The following is a 21,249-nucleotide window of genomic DNA, read 5'->3' as shown; positions in this document are numbered from 1 at the left end:
TTTTTAAAAAAGGAGAGTTGTAACTCAATTAGTATCAGTGTCTTCTCTCCTTCAAGAGGCTTTAAGTTTGAATCTCTCCTTTATAACAAAAAAGAGAAAAGAAATCCTAAAATAACTTGAAATAAAAAGGGTAATTTTGCTAATTTTTAAAACTTTAGGGATCACATGATGGATTTCTACTACACAAAGAAATATAGAATAGCAAGCATGGTCCGCAATATGATTACATAAATGTTTGAGAATATAGTAATAGTTTTTGCATAGAAATATATGAAAATAATATATTTTTATTTTTTAAAATTATTTTTAATATTAACTAATTAACTATTCAAAAATATAAAAAATAATTAATTTTAACTTATCTATATTTGTACCGCCAATCCCAAACATATTATATTAGAGTTCCTTTAACTCTTATTATTATTATTATTAAATTGTAGTAAATGCTAGCCATGGTCCTTTGCAAAAAGCTTAAGCACACCAGAGAATAATAAAACAAGCAGACACAAAAGGAGAGAATCATTCCTTACTTGAGCTTGCAAGACTGTTTAGAGCTTTTGTCCACTCTCTTGATCCTTGTTTTTTCATTACATCCTCAAAGCTTAATTATGATGCACTCAACTGTTCAAACCAGTTCCCGTATTTGGGCTTCAAGGTAATAACTAATATATGCTAACATCTTAAATCTGAATCTAAGCTAAAGCTTAAAGCCATACCAAAATATTCCACTACACCGCAGCATCCTTCCTTCTTTGTTTTTCTTCCCTGGCATGTGGGCTCCACAGCTTGTTTGTCTACTTTATTATATTTTGTTGCTATTCTGAATTCGGTTTTCGATGCTCATTAACACGTGTCTGTGCTTGTGTTTCATCATTGGCAGGTACTTATTACATTGAAGAAACAAAATGGTTGCTTGACGTGGAGAATCATTTATTTATTTTTAATTTGACTGCAAGCTTGGTTAGTTACCATGGATGTGTCTTTGAATATTGCTGCTGGTGGTTGTGCTAGTAGAGTATTTTTGATGATGAAAAGAGTGTTGCTGCTGCTGTTGATTACTGGTATTTGTGTGCCCATGGAAGTTGTTTTTGGTCAGGCAGCTGCAAATGGAAATGGAACTAGTGTTTCTTCTTCTTCTTCTTCTCCAAGACCGAGTGTTGCAAATATAGGAAGTTTGTTTACCTTCGATTCAGTGATAGGGAGAGCAGCTGGGCCAGCTATTGCTGCTGCCGTTGACGATGTCAATTCTGATCCAACCGTTCTTCCCGGGACAAGATTGAACCTTATTTCTCACAACACTAATTGCAGTGGATTTCTTGGAACTGTCGAAGGTATTTCTTCCTCAAAATCATTTTCACGATACTCTTCTTTTTGTCTTTGAATTTGGGATTTCTTTGCCTCTTTTTTCTATTTTAAATTCCGGCACTCCTGTTTTAATTGCATTCTCTGTTTCCATTGCCCGCTATGGTTTACTGTACAAGCTCCATTTCTCTTATTAGCTTTGCAGTTACAGTTTCCTTTGACTAAACATGAAGAAAGGTGTCTCTAGCACTAAAGATGCTGCCTAGTTCTGTATATGTGTGGCTAAATCTATTTTTTTTTTTCCTGAACTTTGAAAGTCTTGAAATGCTGTAATTTAATAATGCAGAACAAATTAGATGTTCATGTTCATTGGTAATTAAAGCCAAATTTAGGAATTGGGAGTAATTCTAGCTGGAACTTTGTTTAGATGTTCATGCCAGCTAACTGATAGGCGTGACTATACGCACCTTTGTAAATAAGAGACTAAAGGACATAATGATGAGAATTTTGATGAAAGTTTCCTTGCCCATGATGCAGCTTTGCAGCTGATGGAAAACAGTGTTGTTGCTGTGATTGGCCCCCAATCTTCCGGAATAGCTCATATAATATCTCATGTTGTCAACGAACTTCATGTTCCACTTTTATCATTTGCAGCAACGGATCCTACCCTTTCAGCATTACAGTACCCATATTTCCTACGCACTACACAGAATGACTATTTCCAGATGTATGCCATTGCTGATCTGGTTACGTATTATGGTTGGCGAGAGGTAATTGCCATTTTTGTGGATGATGATTGTGGCAGGAGTGGGATATCTATATTGGGTGATGCCCTGGCAAAAAAGCGTGCCAAGATCACTTACAAGGCTGCCTTGACCTCTGGAGCGCCCAGAAGTCAGGTCTCCGACTTGTTGCTTGAAGTTAACCAGATGGAATCTCGGGTTTATGTTGTACATGTAAATCCAGATTCCGGTTTGTCAGTTTTTTCCGTGGCTAAAAGTCTTCATATGATGACCAAAGGCTATGTTTGGATTGCTACAGATTGGCTCCCTTCGGTTTTAGATTCATTACAACCATATGACACTGACACAATGAATCTCTTACAAGGGGTTGTTTCTCTTCGCCATCACAATCCAGAAACTGATCTCAAAAGAAGTTTTATGTCTAGATGGAGCAACCTAAACCACAAGAAGAGCATCGGTGCTTCTGGGTTCAATTCTTATGCACTTTATGCTTATGATACAGTATGGTTAGCTGCCCGAGCTCTTGATGTTTTTCTCAATGAAGGTGGAAATCTATCACACTCTACTGATCCAAAGTTGAGCGACACAAAAGGAAGCGCAATGAACTTGGCATCACTGCGTGTTTTTGATGGAGGCCAACAGTTTCTCCAGACACTTCTCAGGATGAACTTCAGTGGTCTAAGTGGTAAAATTCAATTTGATTTGGATAAGAACTTGGTTCGTCCAGCATATGATGTTCTTAACATTGGTGGGACAGGGTCTAGAAGGATTGGTTATTGGTCAAATTACTCTGGTCTTTCAACAATTTCTCCAGAGGTCTTGTATACAAAGCCTCAGAATAATTCTTCCAGTAATCAACATCTTTCCAGTGTAATATGGCCTGGTGAAACTTTGCTTGTACCTCGAGGATGGGTATTCCCTGAAAACGGGAAGCCACTGCGAATTGCTGTGCCTAATCGCATAAGTTATCAACAATTTGTCGCTAAAGACAAAAACCCCCCAGGGGCTAGGGGATACTGCATTGATGTCTTTGAAGCTGCAATAAACTTGCTGCCATATCCTGTCCCACGCACATATATGCTACATGGAGATGGCAAGCGAAATCCAGTCTACAATGAGATTGTCCAAGCGGTTGCTCAAGATGTGAGTATCTGGCTATAACTTGTAATTTGGTTTCTTCATTATTTTGGAGCTATACCTTCTTTGATGATTACATTCTAGTAGTTTTCTGTTTGATCTCTTCCTCTTTAGCGTTATGATGCAGCTGTTGGAGATGTTACTATTGTCACAAATAGGACAAAGATTGTAGATTTTACGCAGCCTTTTATGGAATCAGGGCTGGTTGTAGTTGCTCCAGTCAAGGAACAAAAGTCTAGCCCTTGGGCGTTCCTCAAGCCATTTACTATCCAAATGTGGCTTGTCACAGGTGCCTTCTTTCTTTTCGTGGGAGCTGTAGTCTGGATTCTTGAGCACCGAATGAATGGTGACTTCAGGGGTCCTCCTAGTCAGCAAATTACGACAATATTCTGGTTAGCATGCTTTGAAATCACTTGTAGGCCCCTGAATTTATTAAAATTGCATTTCCTTCTGGCTGACAATTTCAGCTCAATTAGGCAAATATCTCTTGCTGTTGCATAGATGCGTTGAACTATCCTGGCGATACAGGGGAACTAATACAGAAATAAAAGTACATGCAATGAAAATCACTTTTTTAGTATGCATATAGCATTGATGTAGCTGAGAGATCAGGATGTTGGTGCATATTATTTCAAAGAATGCAGTCAAACAGATCATGATAGAATGTGGAACGTTTTAGTAATTAAGGCAAAGCAAATATATTTAGGCAGTAGTAGGCAAGGTGTAATCAGCTGTTTCAAAGCCTTTGTTTTACGCGTTCTCCTGCCGAGGAGGTACATTGCTATTATGCACTTTGCTTCACAAATATTGGAATGCTTCTAACTGACATTTGCACTGATCTTGCAGGTTCAGTTTCTCAACAATGTTTTTTTCACACAGTATGTGAGCTACGCCTATTCATTTATTCTTTCTTTACTTGTTCCTTCACATAAGCTTTCTAGGGAAACACCTAATAATCTTAGTTGCTTGGATGTGGTGTAGGAGAGAACACAGTGAGCACCTTGGGACGTTTTGTGCTGATCATATGGCTATTTGTAGTGTTGATTATCAATTCAAGCTACACAGCTAGTTTGACATCAATCCTCACAGTGCAGCAGTTAACATCACGGATCGAAGGGATTGACAGCCTGGTCTCAAGTAATGAACCGATTGGAATTCAAGATGGGTCATTTGCAAGGAACTACCTGATGGACGAGCTCAACATAGCAGGATCTAGACTCGTAATATTGAAAAGCCAGCAGGAATACAGTACTGCCCTTCAACTTGGACCCAAAAATGGTGGCGTGGCTGCAATTGTTGATGAGCTTCCTTATATTGAGCTCTTCCTGTCTTCCACCAATTGTAAATTTAGGACCGTGGGCCAAGAGTTCACAAAAAGTGGATGGGGATTTGTAAGTGCTATCTACTTAATTGTCAGTCCAAGAATGAAAAAATCATTACTGCAGAAAATCTTGCAGTTTGGATTAGCTTGATTTCTAAAATGAATATTGACATGAAAGTAGCATATAGGATGGTGCAAACTTGGTATACTAGCTAACTAATAATATTTACTTGAATCATGATATTTAGGAAGTATTAAATCATTATAGTTTGATACCTGTTACAGCTTCACACTAATAAATAGCTGCTGTATAACAACAGAGACCAAATCACCAAAGGAAATGGCAGGATATGTATAATTATATAGAACAGTATTTTGAAATAGTTATTTGCAAGTTAGCACAGAAACTCCTTCGTTATGAAGGGAGAGACCTGGACCAGAGGACCGGTGGTGTGTTTTCAAAAGGAATTTGAAATGCTTGTAGTAAAGTCCGGCATACGTTATGAAATGTCCGTGCGGGAACTCCATTAATTTTCTTACAATAAGACTTTCTTGTTGCAGGCGTTTCAAAGGGACTCTCCTCTAGCTGTTGACTTGTCAACTGCCATTCTTCAGCTATCAGAAAATGGTGATCTCCAAAAAATCTACAACAAATGGCTGACACATGGAGATTGCATGGAGCAAATCAATGAAATCGATGACAGCCGTCTCTCCCTGAATAGTTTCTGGGGTCTGTTTCTTATTTGCGGCATTTCATGCTTCATTGCTCTTACCACATTCTGCTGTAAGGTCATTTTCCAGTTCCGTAGATTTACTCCAGAAGGTGGTGAGGAGGCAGAGGTTGATGAGATTCAGCCAGGAAGGCCTAGACGCTCCTTACACTCAACTAGCTTCAAGCATTTGATTGATTTTGTAGACAGGAAAGAGGCAGACATTAAGCATATGCTTAAACGCAGTAGTAATATCAAGCGACAAGCTAGCCCGAGCTCGGATGTGCAAGCCAATTCACCAGCTTAGAGAAAAAAATAAAATAAAAAAATCCTGCTGAAGTTTCTTAGTACTCCCTCTATCGCAAAACAATAAAATCAACAGTGTCGGAAGTACTGATTTTTTCCCATCCTTTCCTGTGATACAAAAATGTTAGGCAGCTAGAACTGGTTATAGATAGATCGTTTTGCAACACACAAGGATGTTATGTATTCTATACAAATATAAATACATGCACATATATATATATATATATATATATATAGAATTTCACAGCTTTAACATCCTTCATTCTGAAATTGATCCTTTCCTTTTCAAAGTTGTTCCAGTAAATGTAACTCCGAGTTCAGATTGGAATCATTTTGATCAAACCAGTTGATTAAAGAGCTACTTTCTTAGGTGGGAATGTTAGGTACAAGTCTAAGAGTAACGATCTATAACTAGCAAGTCAGCAAACAGAATACGAATTCTGCTACCGATCCACGCGAAGGATTATCTTTAACAGAATATGTAACAAATGATAAAAGTTGCAGAAGAAATAATGAGAGAGCGAGAGATGGTTTGATTGTTCTTATGTGAAGAACACTGCTTAAATGTTTTCTGTATATTATTCTTTTTTTTCTCTATTACAAAAGAATGCAGACTTATATATGTATATATATATATATGTCAGGGCTGCTATCACACGAGAGAGGGATGACCTACTGCCCACGTTATATTAACATAGTAACAGACTAACAGAAAAGTAAAAAGAAGAAAATAACAGAAAGTTAAATAACAGACTAATAAGCTAATGGAAGAAAACCAGCCGAAGAGAATCATCCTTTTTCTTCTAGCAGCTTCTTATCATCGTCATTCTTCAACATCCCCCCACAAGATGGAGAATAGTAATTTACGATTCCCATCTTGGAGATATGAGAGGAGAGTAATGTTGCAGGGAGAGCTTTTGTAAATACGTCAGCCAATTGGAACTTTGTAGAAATATGTGCAGTCTTCAGAATTCCTTCTTGAATCTTGTCACGGATTAGATGACAGTCTATCTCGATATGTTTGGTCCTTTCGTGGAATACTGGGTTCGAAGCAATGTCTAATGCAGCTTTGTTATCGCAATGTAATGCAGCAGCATGAGGATGCGAAACTTGTAGGTCTGTGAGGAGATAACGTAGCCATGTAATTTCTGAACCAGTGGTGGCCATGGCTTGGTATTCAGCCTCTGCTGAAGATCGAGAAACAACCGATTGCTTCTTGGATTTCCAAGAGATCAAAGATGAGCCAAGAAATATGCAAAAACCAGAAACTGAACGTCTGGTGTCAGGACATGATGCCCAATCAGAATCACAGTATGCGATGAGATCCAAAGTGTTGATAGAAGGGAAGAAAAGGCCTTGCCCTGGTGCTCCTTTAAGATATTTCAGGACTTTGAAGGCAGCTGTTAAGTGAAGATTAGTAGGACAATCCATGAACTGACTTAAAATCTGCACACTATAAGATATATCTGGCCTGGTAATCGTTAAATATAGAAGTTTGCCAACTAGCTTCCTGTAGCAGGTAGGATCAGAGAGGATGTCACCTTTGTCTTTGCTAAGTCGCAGGTTTTGCTCCATGGGGAGTTTGGAAGGCCGAGACCCCAAAGTGCCTGAACTGGCTAAGATGTCCAGAGCATATTTCCTCTGACAAATTTGTATTCCTTGTGCTGTTCTGGCTATTTCAAGCCCAAGGAAATAACGTAATGTTCCCAAGTCTTTGATCTTAAATTTGTTATTAAGAAAGACCTTGATTTCTTCAACAACAAGAGGGGAGTCACTTGCCACTATAATGTCATCGACATATACCAGCAATGCTGTGAAAGAGGAAACATCTCGCTTGATGAAGAGACTGTAATCAGACTTAGATTGACAAAAGCCAAAATCAAGCAGGGCAGCAGAGAACTTGGAGTACCATTGTCGTGATGCTTGTTTTAAACCATAGAGACTCTTAAGTAGTTTGCAGACTTGGTGAGGGGACCCTTGGGTGTATCCAAGAGGACGCCTCATGTATATTTCTTCCTGCAAATCTCCATGTAAAAATGCATTATTCATATCAAATTGATACAAACCCCATCCTTGTACAGCTGCAATGGCCAAGAGGCAGCGCACGGTGACTAGCTTGGCAACAGGGGAGAATGTTTCATGGTAGTCAATACCCTCTTGCTGTGTGTAGCCCTTGGCAACTAATCTTGCTTTGAATCTTTCAATACTACCATCTGCATGATATTTAATCTTATAGACATACTTGCAGGCAATAGGTCTTTTTCCAGGAGGTAGATCGGTTAATGTCCATGTATGGTTAGACTCTAATGCCTCCAACTCCTTTTGCATAATTGTGCGCCAGTGTGGTTCAAGGACAGCTTGATCATATGTCTGTGGCTCGGTATGAGAGGATATCGATGCAGTGAATACTTGAAAGGGTAAAGAGAATTGTTTGTATGAAATAACATGACTCAAGGGAAATTTTTTACCTGGAAGAACCTTAATTGTCGTGGCCTGAATTGGATTGGGTGAATTGAGGGAGGCCAGCTGACAGTGAAAATCTTGCAAATACTTGGGAGCCTGTGTCATTCTACTAGACTTGCGAAGAGGAATATGAGGGGGAGAAGAAGATGTGGAAATGTGAGGGTGTGAGCTATGTGAGAAAGAAGGAGATGTAATACTTGTGTCACACGTTTCAGGTAATGTAGCAGAAGGTGGAGATGAATCAGCAGATGTGGAAGGTGTTGAAGAAGAAATGTTAGTTATTGGATCAAATGAGGTGTGAATGGTGCTTAGGGGGTCTAAGGTAGAGGAGTACAAAGGTTGGTTCTGTTGTTGTAGCAGAGGAGATATTGCATCAGAAGAAGGAGAGGGTGCAGATGTGTGGAAAGGAAAAATATTCTCATGGAAGGTGACGTTTCTGGATAAAAAGGTGTCATTGGTTTCTAAGTCTAATAATTTGTAACCTTTCACCCCAAATGGATAGCCAAGGAAAATGCATCTTCTAGCTCGAGAATCAAATTTTCTTCTTCCCTGACTCAAAGTGGTAGCAAAACATAGGCACCCGAAGACTCTTAAATGATCATAAGTAGGAGCATAGTTGAATATAGCTGCATAAGGTGTCTAATTTTGTAGCAGGGGTGTAGGGATACGGTTTATAAGATAGGTTGCTGTAAGAACACAATCATTCCAAAACTCTAAGGGTAGATTAGCTTGGAATCTAAGGGCTCTAGCAACATTTAAGATGTGTTGGTGTTTTCTCTCCACTATTCCATTTTGCTGTGGGGTCTCGACACAGGTTTTCTGGTGGATGATGCCATTTTTGTGATAGAAATCTGTCAGCTGAAACTCTGTTCCATTATCACTTCTTAGGTTCTTAATCCTAGTTCCAAATTGGGTGTTAATGAGGTTATAAAAGGACTCTATGGATCTTTGTGTGTCTGATTTATTTTTGAGTAAATAGACCCAAGTGCTGCGAGACATATCATCAACAATTGTTAAGAAATATCTACTTCCATCATAGGCAGTCACAGAACATGGTCCCCATAAGTCACAATGGATAAGTTCAAAGTTGAAAGAAGTTTTGTGTGAACTGTGATTAAAAGGAAGTTTGTGTTGTCTTGCCATGGGGCAAACAGAACAAGGAGTTTCAGTAGAACCTGAGTTTGTGATTACAATAGGATCTCTAATCAATTGCAATCTAGAGTTGGAAATATGGCCTAAACGGCAGTGCCATAAATGAAAGACAAAACTAGTATTTGTGCTGCAAGCATAATGCAAACGTTGAGTATCAAAATGTTTGGATAATTTGCACATCAAGGCAGTAGGAGATACTTGAATGTGCTGGAATTGATATAAACCATCCTTCATTTCACCCAATCCAATCGTTGTCCATGATGTAAGGTCCTGCAGAAAACAAACATTTGACGGGAAAATGAAGCAGCAACAAATGCTTTTAGTTAGTGCTGGCGCAGAAAGAAGATTGAAAGAAAATGAAGGGACACATAGAACATTTTCAAGGATGATCAAATTTGAAAGTTTGACGGTTCCTATGTGTGTGACTGGAATTTCTTGTCCATTAGGAAGCTTGACATTGTAGGACACTGTTGCTGTAATTTGTGTAAAGAATACAGTGCTACAGATCATATGATCTGTAGCTCCTGTGTTGATAATCCAAGGAGCATTAGTAATATCAAAAACTGTATGTGCAGAAGTGGAGAGACAAGTTGCGATACCAGACATAGATGGGAGACTTGTTGTGTTGGCCATAGGAGCAGGTGAGTGTGAAGCCATCGGATGAGTCTCTGTTGAGTTGTGCTTCTCATGGAGTAATTGTAAAATTTTCTGATATTGATTTGAAATCAAATCCATCTTGTCAACATGGTGCTTTGGAAAATCTTCTCCCATGATCATGTTGGTTTCTCTGGTATGAACATTTGGTTTCTTCCCTTTGTTGTACAACTTGTGTCCTGGAGGATATCCCACCAGCTTGTAACACTTTTCAGCCAAGTGACCACTCATATTACAATGGCTGTAAACAGGAGGTTTTGCATTTCCAGCTTTGAAACAATCTTCTAAAGAGTGTCCTTGGATCTTACAATGGGGGCAGTAGGGTCTGTTGAAGGTTTTGAAGTTTGTTGATGTGTTTCTGGTGAAGAGAGCCATTGAATCAGGGGTAGATGTGCAGAGTAACATTTGATGCTGTTTTTCTTGTTGTTGAACGAGGGAGAAAACCTTGTTGACACCAGGTATTGGATCCATCAGCATGATTTGATCCCGTATGTTGGAGTATGTTTCATTCAATCCCATGAGGAATTGAATTACACAATCTTGTTGGTACCGATCAGTTAGGACCCTCATCTGTCCACAAGAACATTCGGGCATGGGACAATGCAATGCTAACTCATCCCAAATAGATTTTAGCTTTCCATAATAAATGTTGACTAAATCATTTCCTTGTGTTAAGTTTGCTAGAGCTCCTTTTAATTGGAAAATCCGTGGTCCATTTTGTTGAGTCAGCCTCTCACAGAGTTCCCTCCATATTTCATAAGCATTATCTACAAGAATGAAGGAAGATTTCACTGAGGGACTTACAGAGTTATGAATCCAGGAGATGATCATATTGTTGCATCTTTCCCAAGCATCCAGAAGAGGATCGTTGGGATCTGTTGGTTTTGTTATGCTGCCATCAACAAAACCCAGCTTGTTCTTGGCTCTAAGAGCCCTTTTCATGGCTTTTGCCCAAGTAACATAGTTTTCTGTGGTTAGTAGATCGGTTACCAGACTGAGAACTGATGTATCACCGTTGTCAAGTCGATATGGATTATTTTGATCTGATAGGTTGTGGAAGCGTGAGGTTGAATGCATGGTTGAGGTTGGTGTTTGTTGGTTTTCTGTTTCCATAGTTTTCTAGAGAGCCAGAAGCTCTGATACCATGTAACAAATGATAAAAGTTGCAGAAGAAATAATGAGAGAGCGAGAGATGGTTTGATTGTTCTTCTGTGAAGAACACTGCTTAAATGTTTTCTGTATATTATTCTTTTTTTTCTCTATTACAAAAGAATGCAGACTTATATATGTATATATATACACGTCAGGGCTGCTATCACACGAGAGAGGGATGACCTACTGCCCACGTTATATTAACATAGTAACAGACTAACAGAAAAGTAAAAAGAAGAAAATAACAGAAAGTTAAATAACAGACTAATAAGCTAATGGAAGAAAACCAGCCGAAGAGAATCATCCTTTTTCTTCTAGCAGCTTCTTATCATCGTCATTCTTCAACAGAATATATTATTTCTTGCAATGAAGCCTGATCAAAACGAGTTGTGGATAATGCTGTGCTAAAATTGGATACTGGATATCGATCTTACTTGCTGAAATAGTTCAACACATTGTTGTACGAAGAAGAGCAGACCGTGGCTGCTAAATAACCCTGGCCATTGATGAGGGACACAATCTCCAACTACCAAACTTGTTATAGGGGAGAGACGAATGGTGCCTATCTGGAAAGTGGTTGCTACGGGGTGGGTAGAAGGAATATTAGTGGATGGTGTTACTGTGATGAAGTTGATAAGAACACGAACAAAACACAGATTGTTGCTTCCTGAATAAAGGAGTTCATAAGTTAATTATTTCAATCCTTGTCCTTTAGTCTGTTACAATGCACGTATATATAAAGCACTCAGCCTTCTACAGGGTTTTAGGAACCTTATAAATAAAAACTAAAATGGTGCGTATACTGACGTGAAGTTTATTTATGGAAAATAAAATGGTGCATTTGGCTATAATTGAAATGTTGCGGATGGATTTGCAACAGCTACTATGTTTTTGAATTTATAACATGGGTTTCTTCTTCATCTTCTTCACTTTCTTCTTCAGCGGGTAACAATTGGCCCTCCTTGAAACCAACCTTGTCCTCAAGGTTGAATCGTGGAAATCACAACTTTAATTCCTCCATGTCCTCCCAGGTTGCATCAGCAGGGGAGAGTCCTTCCCAAAGTACCAAAACTTGAGTGATTGCTTGATTATGTTGTTTTGCCATTCATCTATCTAAAATGGTTCTTGGTTGCAAGACAGAGGTTCGCAGCATCATAGGAGGATCACTATGTACTATGTAATTACCCGCATGCCTTTTAAGTTGAGATATGTGGAACACTGGATGAATAAGAGTTGTGGGCGCCATATTGAGTTTATAGGCCACACTTCCTATCTTGGCTATTACCTGATAAGGCCTGTAATGCTTTGCAGCTAATTTTTATTATAATCTGCGTGCCACTAACTGTTTCCTATATGGTTAAAGCTTGAGGTATACATATTCATTAATTTCGAAACTTCTCTCACTCCTTCTCTCACTTCTCTGGATCCTTGCCAACGACCACCTTTCCTTTCATGTTAAGGTGATCATTCACCCATGTGTAGTTCGGATGTGCGTTGGTAGACCCTAGCAGATTTTTTATAATTTCTTGAACGACACAATCTCCTTAATAGGACTTCCTGAGTTCGGCTAGGAGGTTGGTCGAAATGGTAGAAGTTGTTAGGGCGTAGACTTCATTGTTGGGGAACCTGGAGAGAGCATTTGTTGGCATGTTTTCTTTGCCTTGTTTGCATTTTATTTCATAGTCATACCCTAATAACTTCACAAACCATAAATGTTGTGTAGGGGTGGTCATCTTTTGTTGTAGAAGATGCTTTAAGCTTATGTGATATATGTATATGATGAAGTGGCATCCCCAAAGATAATGTTTCCATTTTGTAATTGCATGGGGAGAATGGCCATCATCTCCCTCTTATAGACTGACATGACTTGTTGTTTCAAACCCAATGACTTGCTAATGAATGCGATGGGATGCCCTTCTTGCATAAGGACTGCTCCTACTCTTGACATGGATGCATCGGTTTTGATTATAGATGTTTTGTTGAAGTCTGGTAGAGCTAGTACTAAAGCACTGGTTATTACTCTTTTCAACAGATTGAATGCTTTAGTAATCACCTCATTCCATCCACTAGCCTTCTTATTAAGCAATTGAGTTAGGGCTTACAAATGTTACCATAGCCTTTAATAAACCTTCTATGTAGTAACATGTCAACCCAAGAAACCCCCTTAGCTACTTCAATCATATGGGTAATGGCCAGTCTACAATGGCATGTATCTTGTAAGGGTCTGTCGCCACTCCTTGCTAAAAAATAATGTAGCCCAAGTACTTCACTTGCTTTCTACCAAAGAAACATTTGCTAGCCGTTGCTACCAGTTGTGTTCTCTTAACAAGTTGAGGACTGTAACTAGGTGCTTGTAATGACCTGTAAGTGTATAGCTATACACCAATATGTCATCAAAGAATAATAAGATAAATTTCCATAGATACTCTCTGAAAAATCTCATTCATTAAACTCTAGAAGGTGGCTAAAGCACTGGTTAGCCCAAAAGGCATAACCAAGAATTCGTAGTGACCATTATGGGTTTTGAAAGCAGTTTTAAATTCTTCTCCTCTAGCCATTCAAATCTGATGATAGCCGGACCTTAAGTCGATCTTGGAGAAGATAGTAGCTCTCACTAATTCTTCTAACAGCTCCTCGATCATGGGAATAGGGTACTTATCCTTGATGGTGAGTTTATTCAAAGCTCTGTAGTCTACATATAGTCTCCACGTAGAATCCTTTTTCTTAACAAGAATCACTAGCAAAGCAAAAAGGTTGTTACTGGTTTTTATGATTTTAGTCGTCAACATCTCTATCACCATCTCTTTCAACGTGTCCTTTTGAAGGCCAAAATATCTGTAAGGTTATAAATTAACCGATTCTCCACCATCTCTTAGAGGGATTATGTGATCTAAGAGGGGGCAACCCCTTAGGTTCCTGAAATAAGTCTGGATAGTCTGCCAAAAGACTCTGCAGCTGGTTTTCTTGACTACCTATAGGGTGAAAGGAGTGAGTAAATGACTCAAAAATAAACTCTTCATCCTCTTCTACCATTTGCAGATTACATAAATGATACCCATCCACTTGATAGTGGCTCCCGACTAGAGAGCTTAGATGTTCCAGCTCAATGTTTGGTGGATTTTCCCTCTTGAGCAACACTATTTTCCCTTGCTAGTCAAATGACATTCACAAGTGTTTGTAGTTGCATAATATGTCGCATAATAAAAATAACCATTGTATACCCAACACCATCTCACAATTACTTAAATCTATGATGAACACGTCAGTCATAAAACTTATCCCTTGCATCATCCACCTAAGGCCTTTGCATAATGATTTGCAGACCATTCTTTCGCCATTAGTTGCTTGCACAGTTATCGGCTTAATGGCAGTTAATTGAAGCTAGAGTTTGAGGGTCTCCTCAGCGTTGAGGAAGTTGTGTGTACTTCCCGAGTCTATCAAAATGCTCAATATCATTTTGTCCAATCTACCCATGACTTTCATTGTATTTAGCCCTACCGTACCCTTCAAGGTGTTCAAAGATATGTGAGGTGAGAGCTCTCTCAACTGGAATTCATATCTTGTAGACTCATCAGCAATGAAACCTTCCTCTTCTTTCATTATACTTAGTGAATACAACCGTTTATTTCGACATTTGTGGCTAGGAATGAACTTATCTTCACACTAAAAACATAACCCCTTAAGCCTCCTTTCCTCAAATTCCTGGTTTTTTTATATATTTGGTTGGTTTACTAGTGTTTTTTTGTAAATGGTGTTAGGAGGAGTATTGTTCTAGGGAGTTAGATTGGTTTGGATATGGTGGTATAAGAGGTCATTGGATTCTGTGTGGAGTTAGGTGGTGGAGAGGAGGTAAGTTGTGGTTGTGGGGAGATGATAGGCGTGGAGTATTGTTTAATGGAGCTGGGGAATTTCCTGAAAGATAGCGTGTCGGCTTGCAACCTGGCTAGATTATAAGCATGCTTAAGAGTTTTGGGTTCCAACATTTTTACCATGTTTTTGATCTCCAAATCCAACCCTCCTAGGAATATGATGAGCAATTGTTTTTCATTGATTTCAGCCTTGTTCCAGAGAGTATCAAAGTTCTGAATGTACTCTTCTAGATTCCCCAGTTGTTTAAGCTCCATTAATTACTCAAGAGGATAATGTTGCCCTCCAAACCGATAACAGATAGCTTCCACATACTCTTTCTAAGTAGATCATTGGTTTCCTGCGCCCCTTAAGAAGTTCTGGTGCCAGTAAAATGCAACTCCTTCTAAATAATATGAAGTTATTAACAATTTATCACAGTTGACAATGTCTTCTATCTTGAAATACTGAGTGCACTTGTATAGCCATCGATATACATCTTCCCCATTGAAGGTTGGAAAGAAATGTTTAGGTTTGAGTACCTTGTATGATGGTACTCTTCTTGTGAGCTTCTATGCCTTGAATCAATTCCTTCCATGCCTGAGACCTGCTTGTCTTTGTCTTAACTAAGGCTGTTAGAGTTTGGCAAGAGCCTATGCAGAGCCATTTCTAACTGTTGTGCCATAGTACCTACAATGCTCTGTATGCCTTTGATCTGAGCCTTATGGTTTGCAATGGTTTGATCTATTTTGACGTTTTGCCCCTTAAACAAGTCGGCCATCATCTTATACTTATGGTTGTAATCCTGTGAGACCGCTACAATGGAATCCTCAATATGTTTTAAGTTAGCTGCTCTAGTGATTGGTGGCATGGAGGTAATCCGTGGATTGCAGGCTCTAATACCACTTGTTACAGGGGAGAGATGAATGGTGCCTATCTGGAAGGAATCCAGTGGTTCCTACGGGGTGGGTAGAAGGAATATTAGTGGATGTGTTATTGTGAGGAAGTTGATAAGAACACGAACAAAACACATATTGTTGCTTCCTGAATAAAAAGAGTTCATAAGTTTATCATTTCAATGCTTGTTCTTTAGTCTGTTACAATACACGTATATATAAAACACTCAACCTTCAACAGGTTCTAGGAACCTTAAGAATAAAAACTAAAACGGTGCGTATATGAATGTGAAGTTTATTTATGGAAATTGAAATGGTGCATTTGACTATATTTGAAATGATGTGTATGGATTTGCAACGTCTACTAAGTTTTTGAATTTATAACATGGGTTTCTTCTTCATCTTCACTTTCTTCTTCAGTTGGTAACAAAACTCTTTCAACGGGGACTTTATCACCAAATTTCTTCCTCATTTGTTGTGCTCTCAGCAATCAATTGTTTCTCCAATAAGATTTTTATGCCCTATGTTTCTTTTCTCTGTTCTGCAACCAATGCTACTATAATAGTTCTTTCGTACAATAATTTCATAGCTATGATCTAGAGATGGCAAGCACTACTAAAAAAGAGGGTAATTAGCATTGGATGTTAGCATCAAAATAATTCAGATGCAATTTTAGTAACAGATTAACAACGGATTAAATATATATTAATGTTTTAATATTAGCAATGGATTCAGCAACAAAAAATCAGATACTAAAAAATAAATTAATATATTAAGAATCAGCAATGGATTTACCGTTGCTAATATAGTTGCTGATATAAAAAGGTTTAAATTTTAACTTTTGTAAAATAATAATAATAATGACGTGTTGCTTTTTTATTGGTCTATATATCTATACCTTGAAAACAACAAAATGAGAACCCCACACATCTGCAAAAATTCTTCATTCTCAGAAGAACCCAATATTGTGTCCCTTTCTATAATTCTCCAAACACCTAATTAACCCATATCTCTCCCTTTTCTATTTCTTCTCCAGGATCCAAACTCATATGTGTCTTTCAATTATACCTATCTCTGTCATGCATCATTTTCCACAAACATAACTTGTTATTTTCTTCTCCAGTTACTTTACGCTTCCAAAAATTCAATCTTGCAGGGAACAAACATGGTGTGAAAAATTAAGATAGCAAGTATAATCAAAAACTCATATTTAAGAGATTATGTTTGTAATTTAGAGAGAATATATATTGTTTTATTAATTAATTTTACAGAATAATTTCGTAGATCTATTGCAAATTATTTGTTAAATATGGAAGTTGTGAGACTTTTTTATAGGGTTCTGGGTTTTTTAGTTTTATTGGGTGTATGTATGTTGTTTTTTGGGGGAGAAATATGGGTAATGTGTCTTAGAAAAGATGACAGAATTTATGCAAAATTTATGGTAAAAACTATATATGACAGCAGGGAATGTGTCTTAGCCGGCTTCCTAACAAAGCTTCCCAACTTCACCATACAACTTAAGTTTGAGTAATGTGTCTTAGGAAGGTTGGCCACGCGGTAGAAATGCAAAAGAGGGCTGATTAAGGGAATGTGGGTTTAATTAATTTTGGGTTAATAAAAATATTAATATTTTAATTTTTTTATTTTAGATTTAATTTTGGCTGAATCAATTTCAAGTTTTTGAAATTAAAATTGAACTGGATAATAGTTTTTTTCGATTTTATAATCAGTTAGTTTAATTTTTTTTATTTCATTAATTTTTGAAGGCTTTTTTTTATAAATATTTCAAGGCTTTATCGATACTGCACGTGCATTTAATGAAGTCAAACGTCCAAACATGCCGAGAGAGGAGAAATTTTAAATTTTTCGGTTCAGGGAGAAGATTAATGACTCAAATATGTTAAAAATTTTAACTTCCGGCCGATATACTTTCCTGCTTTCTCTGATTTTGTAGAGGCAGCCCATCTCAATAGTTCCTTCATTCTCGATATGGCTTTGGCTTTGTCTCCTTTAACCTTGTCTTTCTTCTCCAACGTGCTACATTTTTCATTTATACTGGATGGAGACTCATTATCTGAAACAAATGGAGAAAAAAGTGATGCATTTTAATATTTTGTTTCTTCATGGTGCCATTATCTTAAGAAGTAAAAAAAAACAAAAAAAAATGACCTGCAGGATGGATCCACGAATGCTAACTTTTGTACTATTAATTGCTGGAGGATTTCCTTTTGTAAAGGGCCAGATGTCATCAATATCAGATTATTTAGCCTAAGGTTAAGCAGAAAGGTGAGTTGAAATCTACTCCAATTCTGTTCCCCAATGATTGCCAATTTTCTTTCCAGCTTGTTAAATGATTATTTTCTGACTTTATTTTTGGGTGGGCAAGGATATGTTACTGTTGGGATTCTTTTTCTAGCCTATTAAATGACTTTATTTGCTAGCCTGTTAAATGACTTTTATTTTATAAAGTCCTGATAAATCATAAATAAAATGGTTGGAAACATTATTCAATGCTATTCCTGCTCATTACATGCTAATTTACTTTTTTAATTTCTTAACACTATTATTCTTTTATTTTTATTTTTTTAATTTTAGATTGTTAAACCCATCATCCTCACATTAATTATTTGCATTTGGAGTTGCCAAGTTTTTGGGTTATGCATATTGGTCATCCAGGTTTGTTAATGTAGCTTAATACTTTTTATTAATTTTGGAAGATAACTTGATTTGTAGAAAAATTGCATTGTAATTAAATCTTAGCCTTTGTTTGCTAATAATGGTATAATTTGTCTCCAAAGTGTTTTTAGTTTGTTAGTATTTCTTTGTTTAATGTGACGATCTTAAGTAATAAATTATTGGTGAAATAAATATTCAATAGTTGGTTAAAAAAAAATAATTATGGCATATGTTTGCATGCAAAACTTTATTTCTACAATATTACTTGACAATGCAAATGATTATATTTTTTTTTCCAATAGAATAGTCTATATTAATAAAGTTGAAGAAAGAAAATGATGGTGAGAAATAATAAACAGAGCAATTGCTTGGTGTATCCTATTTAGCTAGCTATTTTGCCTACACCATTTTACTAATCTAATGGACAATCAAAAAAACATATTATATTTCCCTTTGATATCTTATAAGCTAGTTATTAATGAAGTTATTTTTGATAATTTATTATATAAAGTTTTAAATATAGATTAAGAAATATATTAAATAATATTCTAATTTTTTTTTGTTTAAATTATGTTAATTAGATTAATATGGACGATCGATCATGGATGTATCGCCGTTGTAAGGATGGTCATATTTGTCCAGAATTTATTGCGAGTGTACGGAGATTTATCAATTTTGCATTTTCAATTGATGAAAATGTATCTAGAGGTAAAATTAGATGTCCTTGTGTTAGGTGAAAAAATCAAAAAAATTTAATGGAAGAAGATGTTTATAAGCACCTATTTTCAAGAGGATTTTTACCTGATTATGAAAATTGAACTGTACATGGAGAGTCTTATATTTCAGAACCGATAATTGCTGGACCTTCATCAGTTGGGTGTAATCATGTTGTGAATGATGTTTTTAAAGAAAATTCATATAGGAATATGGTTCTGCATGCAATGGGGGTTAGTGATGCATACTCTAATAATATAGTTTCTAGTCCTATGGTAGCAGAGAAACTTCTGAATCCGAACGCAGATAAATTTTATAAATTACTTAAAGCTGCAGATGAGTCTTTATGGGATAGGTGTACACTTGTGTACAATTGCTTAATATGAAGTCAACTCTAAATTTCACTCAGATTGCCTTCAACAAATTTACTGAATTTACAAAAAGTTGCATGCTTGATAATGAAAATTTGGTTTCAAATTTCTATGATGCCAAGAAATTTATGCGGCCACTTGGACTTGGTTATGATAACTATGATGTGTGTCCTAATTATTGTATGCTATGGGCCCTTTAAATTTAGTTAAATGTTATAATGAGTATTATGTGAATGGTTTCAAATTTCACACTCAAAGTTATGGTCGAATAGTGGGGTTTGAGTGAAAGGATGTTGATATGATGCCAATGAATGTGACTATTATGGAATGCTTGAAGAAGTTGTTTGGCTAAAATATGTGGGGAGTAAGTGCAAAGTATTCATGTTTAAATGCCATTGGTATGATACAAGAAGAGGAATTAGAAAGCATCGTTCAAATGATTTGGTGGAAATCAAGCATACTTCTCGACTATATGGAAATGAAGATTTTGTGCTAGCGCAACAATGTCAACAAGTCTACTATATATGTCCACCTGACAATAAACCTTCTGAATGGTGGGCAGTAGATGATATTTCTTAACCATGTCGTGTCCTTCCTACTCAAACACTTGATGATCCAAATATATTTGTTGAAGCATCATATTATACAGAAATAAACCGTTGTGAATTGCTTCAATTACAGGCAAATTCAATAGAAGTTGAAAGGGTTTCAGATGAAGAATTTGATGATGATGGTAATGGTTATTACGATGATGATGATGATGATGTGGTTATGAGTGATGATAATGATGAGCAACATGATGATGATATACTGTAAAATTTATTTTTTATGTATTGTATTTGGACTTATTTTTAAGTGATGTAAGTTATGTTTGTATTAATGGTATTAATTAAAAATAATTATTTTGTTCATTTTATTTTCTTATTGTATTAATTCGTTCATATTCAATAATTACAAATAATTCAGTTATATTTATTCTATAATGTTGTTTATTGATGCTAATTTTTTATTCTATTTTAGGTATCTAGCATGCCTCGATGTGGTTCTATATTAGGTTCCAGGAGTAATATGACCACTTCATCTATATCAAATGGCCCTTCATCTGGGCCGAATAGCCAAGCATCCATTTCTTATCAACCTATTCATCATGAGTTGCATGATTGCTATAATCCTACTTGGAATGCACATCACACTCAGCAAGATTATAAGAGGATGGATGATTATCAATCGTACGAGGGTTTTCACTTTCAAGATTTACTTCAAACTCAAGAAGGTTTCCCTCAAGATCACCCATATGCTTTTGGAGGATATAATGTTGATGGGGGTTATTATGATTGGAGAGGTGAGAGAGTTGAGGAAGATAGAGGAGAACAATATGAGAGAGTAGATAGTGATAATAATGAAGATGAAGATGAGGGAGATGATGTTAATGCAAGAGGATTAGGTAATGAGGAAGACGATTGTAATGTTAGAGATTCAGAGGATCGAGATGACATCCCATCAATCCACGGTTCAACATCTTCTCCTTTGCATCATAAGCAACGGGTTCAAAAGCAGGGTTTTGACACACATAAGGATCCAATTACAAAAAAAAAAAAAAAAAAAGAGCTTCATTTATATGGAACAACAAAGTAAGTTGAAATTTATAAGGTTATTGAGTTTTATAATTATTTTTTAAGCTTTGTTATTTTAATGAATATTTGTTATTTTTTTAAAGCTTCAATAACTCATCGTGTGGGTTTGAGATCGAACTTATTTTGAAGTCAAATTTTAAAGGACCATGGCACAATTGGAAAAAAGTTGATT

General features: G+C 36.8%; 1 protein-coding gene across 1 annotated transcript; it reads left to right on the top strand.

The window, feature by feature from the left end:
• Nucleotides 1–521: 521 nt before the first annotated feature.
• LOC118040424 (glutamate receptor 3.4) lies at nt 522–5,775 on the top strand. The gene is made up of 7 exons (XM_035047357.2): nt 522–655; nt 881–1,331; nt 1,840–3,188; nt 3,297–3,574; nt 4,029–4,060; nt 4,164–4,573; nt 5,065–5,775. Exons 2-7 carry the CDS (start codon nt 971–973, stop codon nt 5,518–5,520), a joined length of 2,886 nt encoding a protein of 961 aa, XP_034903248.1. The 5' UTR covers nt 522–655; nt 881–970; the 3' UTR covers nt 5,521–5,775.
• The last annotated feature ends 15,474 nt before the right edge of the window (nt 5,776–21,249 follow it).

The sequence above is a fragment of the Populus alba genome, chromosome 14 (genome assembly GCF_005239225.2).
Source record: "Populus alba chromosome 14, ASM523922v2, whole genome shotgun sequence".
Classification (NCBI taxonomy): Eukaryota; Viridiplantae; Streptophyta; class Magnoliopsida; order Malpighiales; family Salicaceae; genus Populus; species Populus alba.
The sequence above is the reverse complement of the archived record's forward strand: the minus strand, read 5'-3'. Positions and strand labels throughout refer to the sequence as shown.

Excerpts from the sequence above, each read along its gene's own strand:
- LOC118040424 (XM_035047357.2), top strand. The coding sequence starts at position 971 with ATGGATGTGTCTTTGAATATTGCTGCTGGTGGTTGTGCTAGTAGAGTA. Across the intron at positions 3,189-3,296 it reads TCCAAGCGGTTGCTCAAGAT|CGTTATGATGCAGCTGTTGG; the intron begins GTGAGTATCTGG and ends CTTCCTCTTTAG. Across the intron at positions 4,574-5,064 it reads CAAAAAGTGGATGGGGATTT|GCGTTTCAAAGGGACTCTCC; the intron begins GTAAGTGCTATC and ends TTCTTGTTGCAG.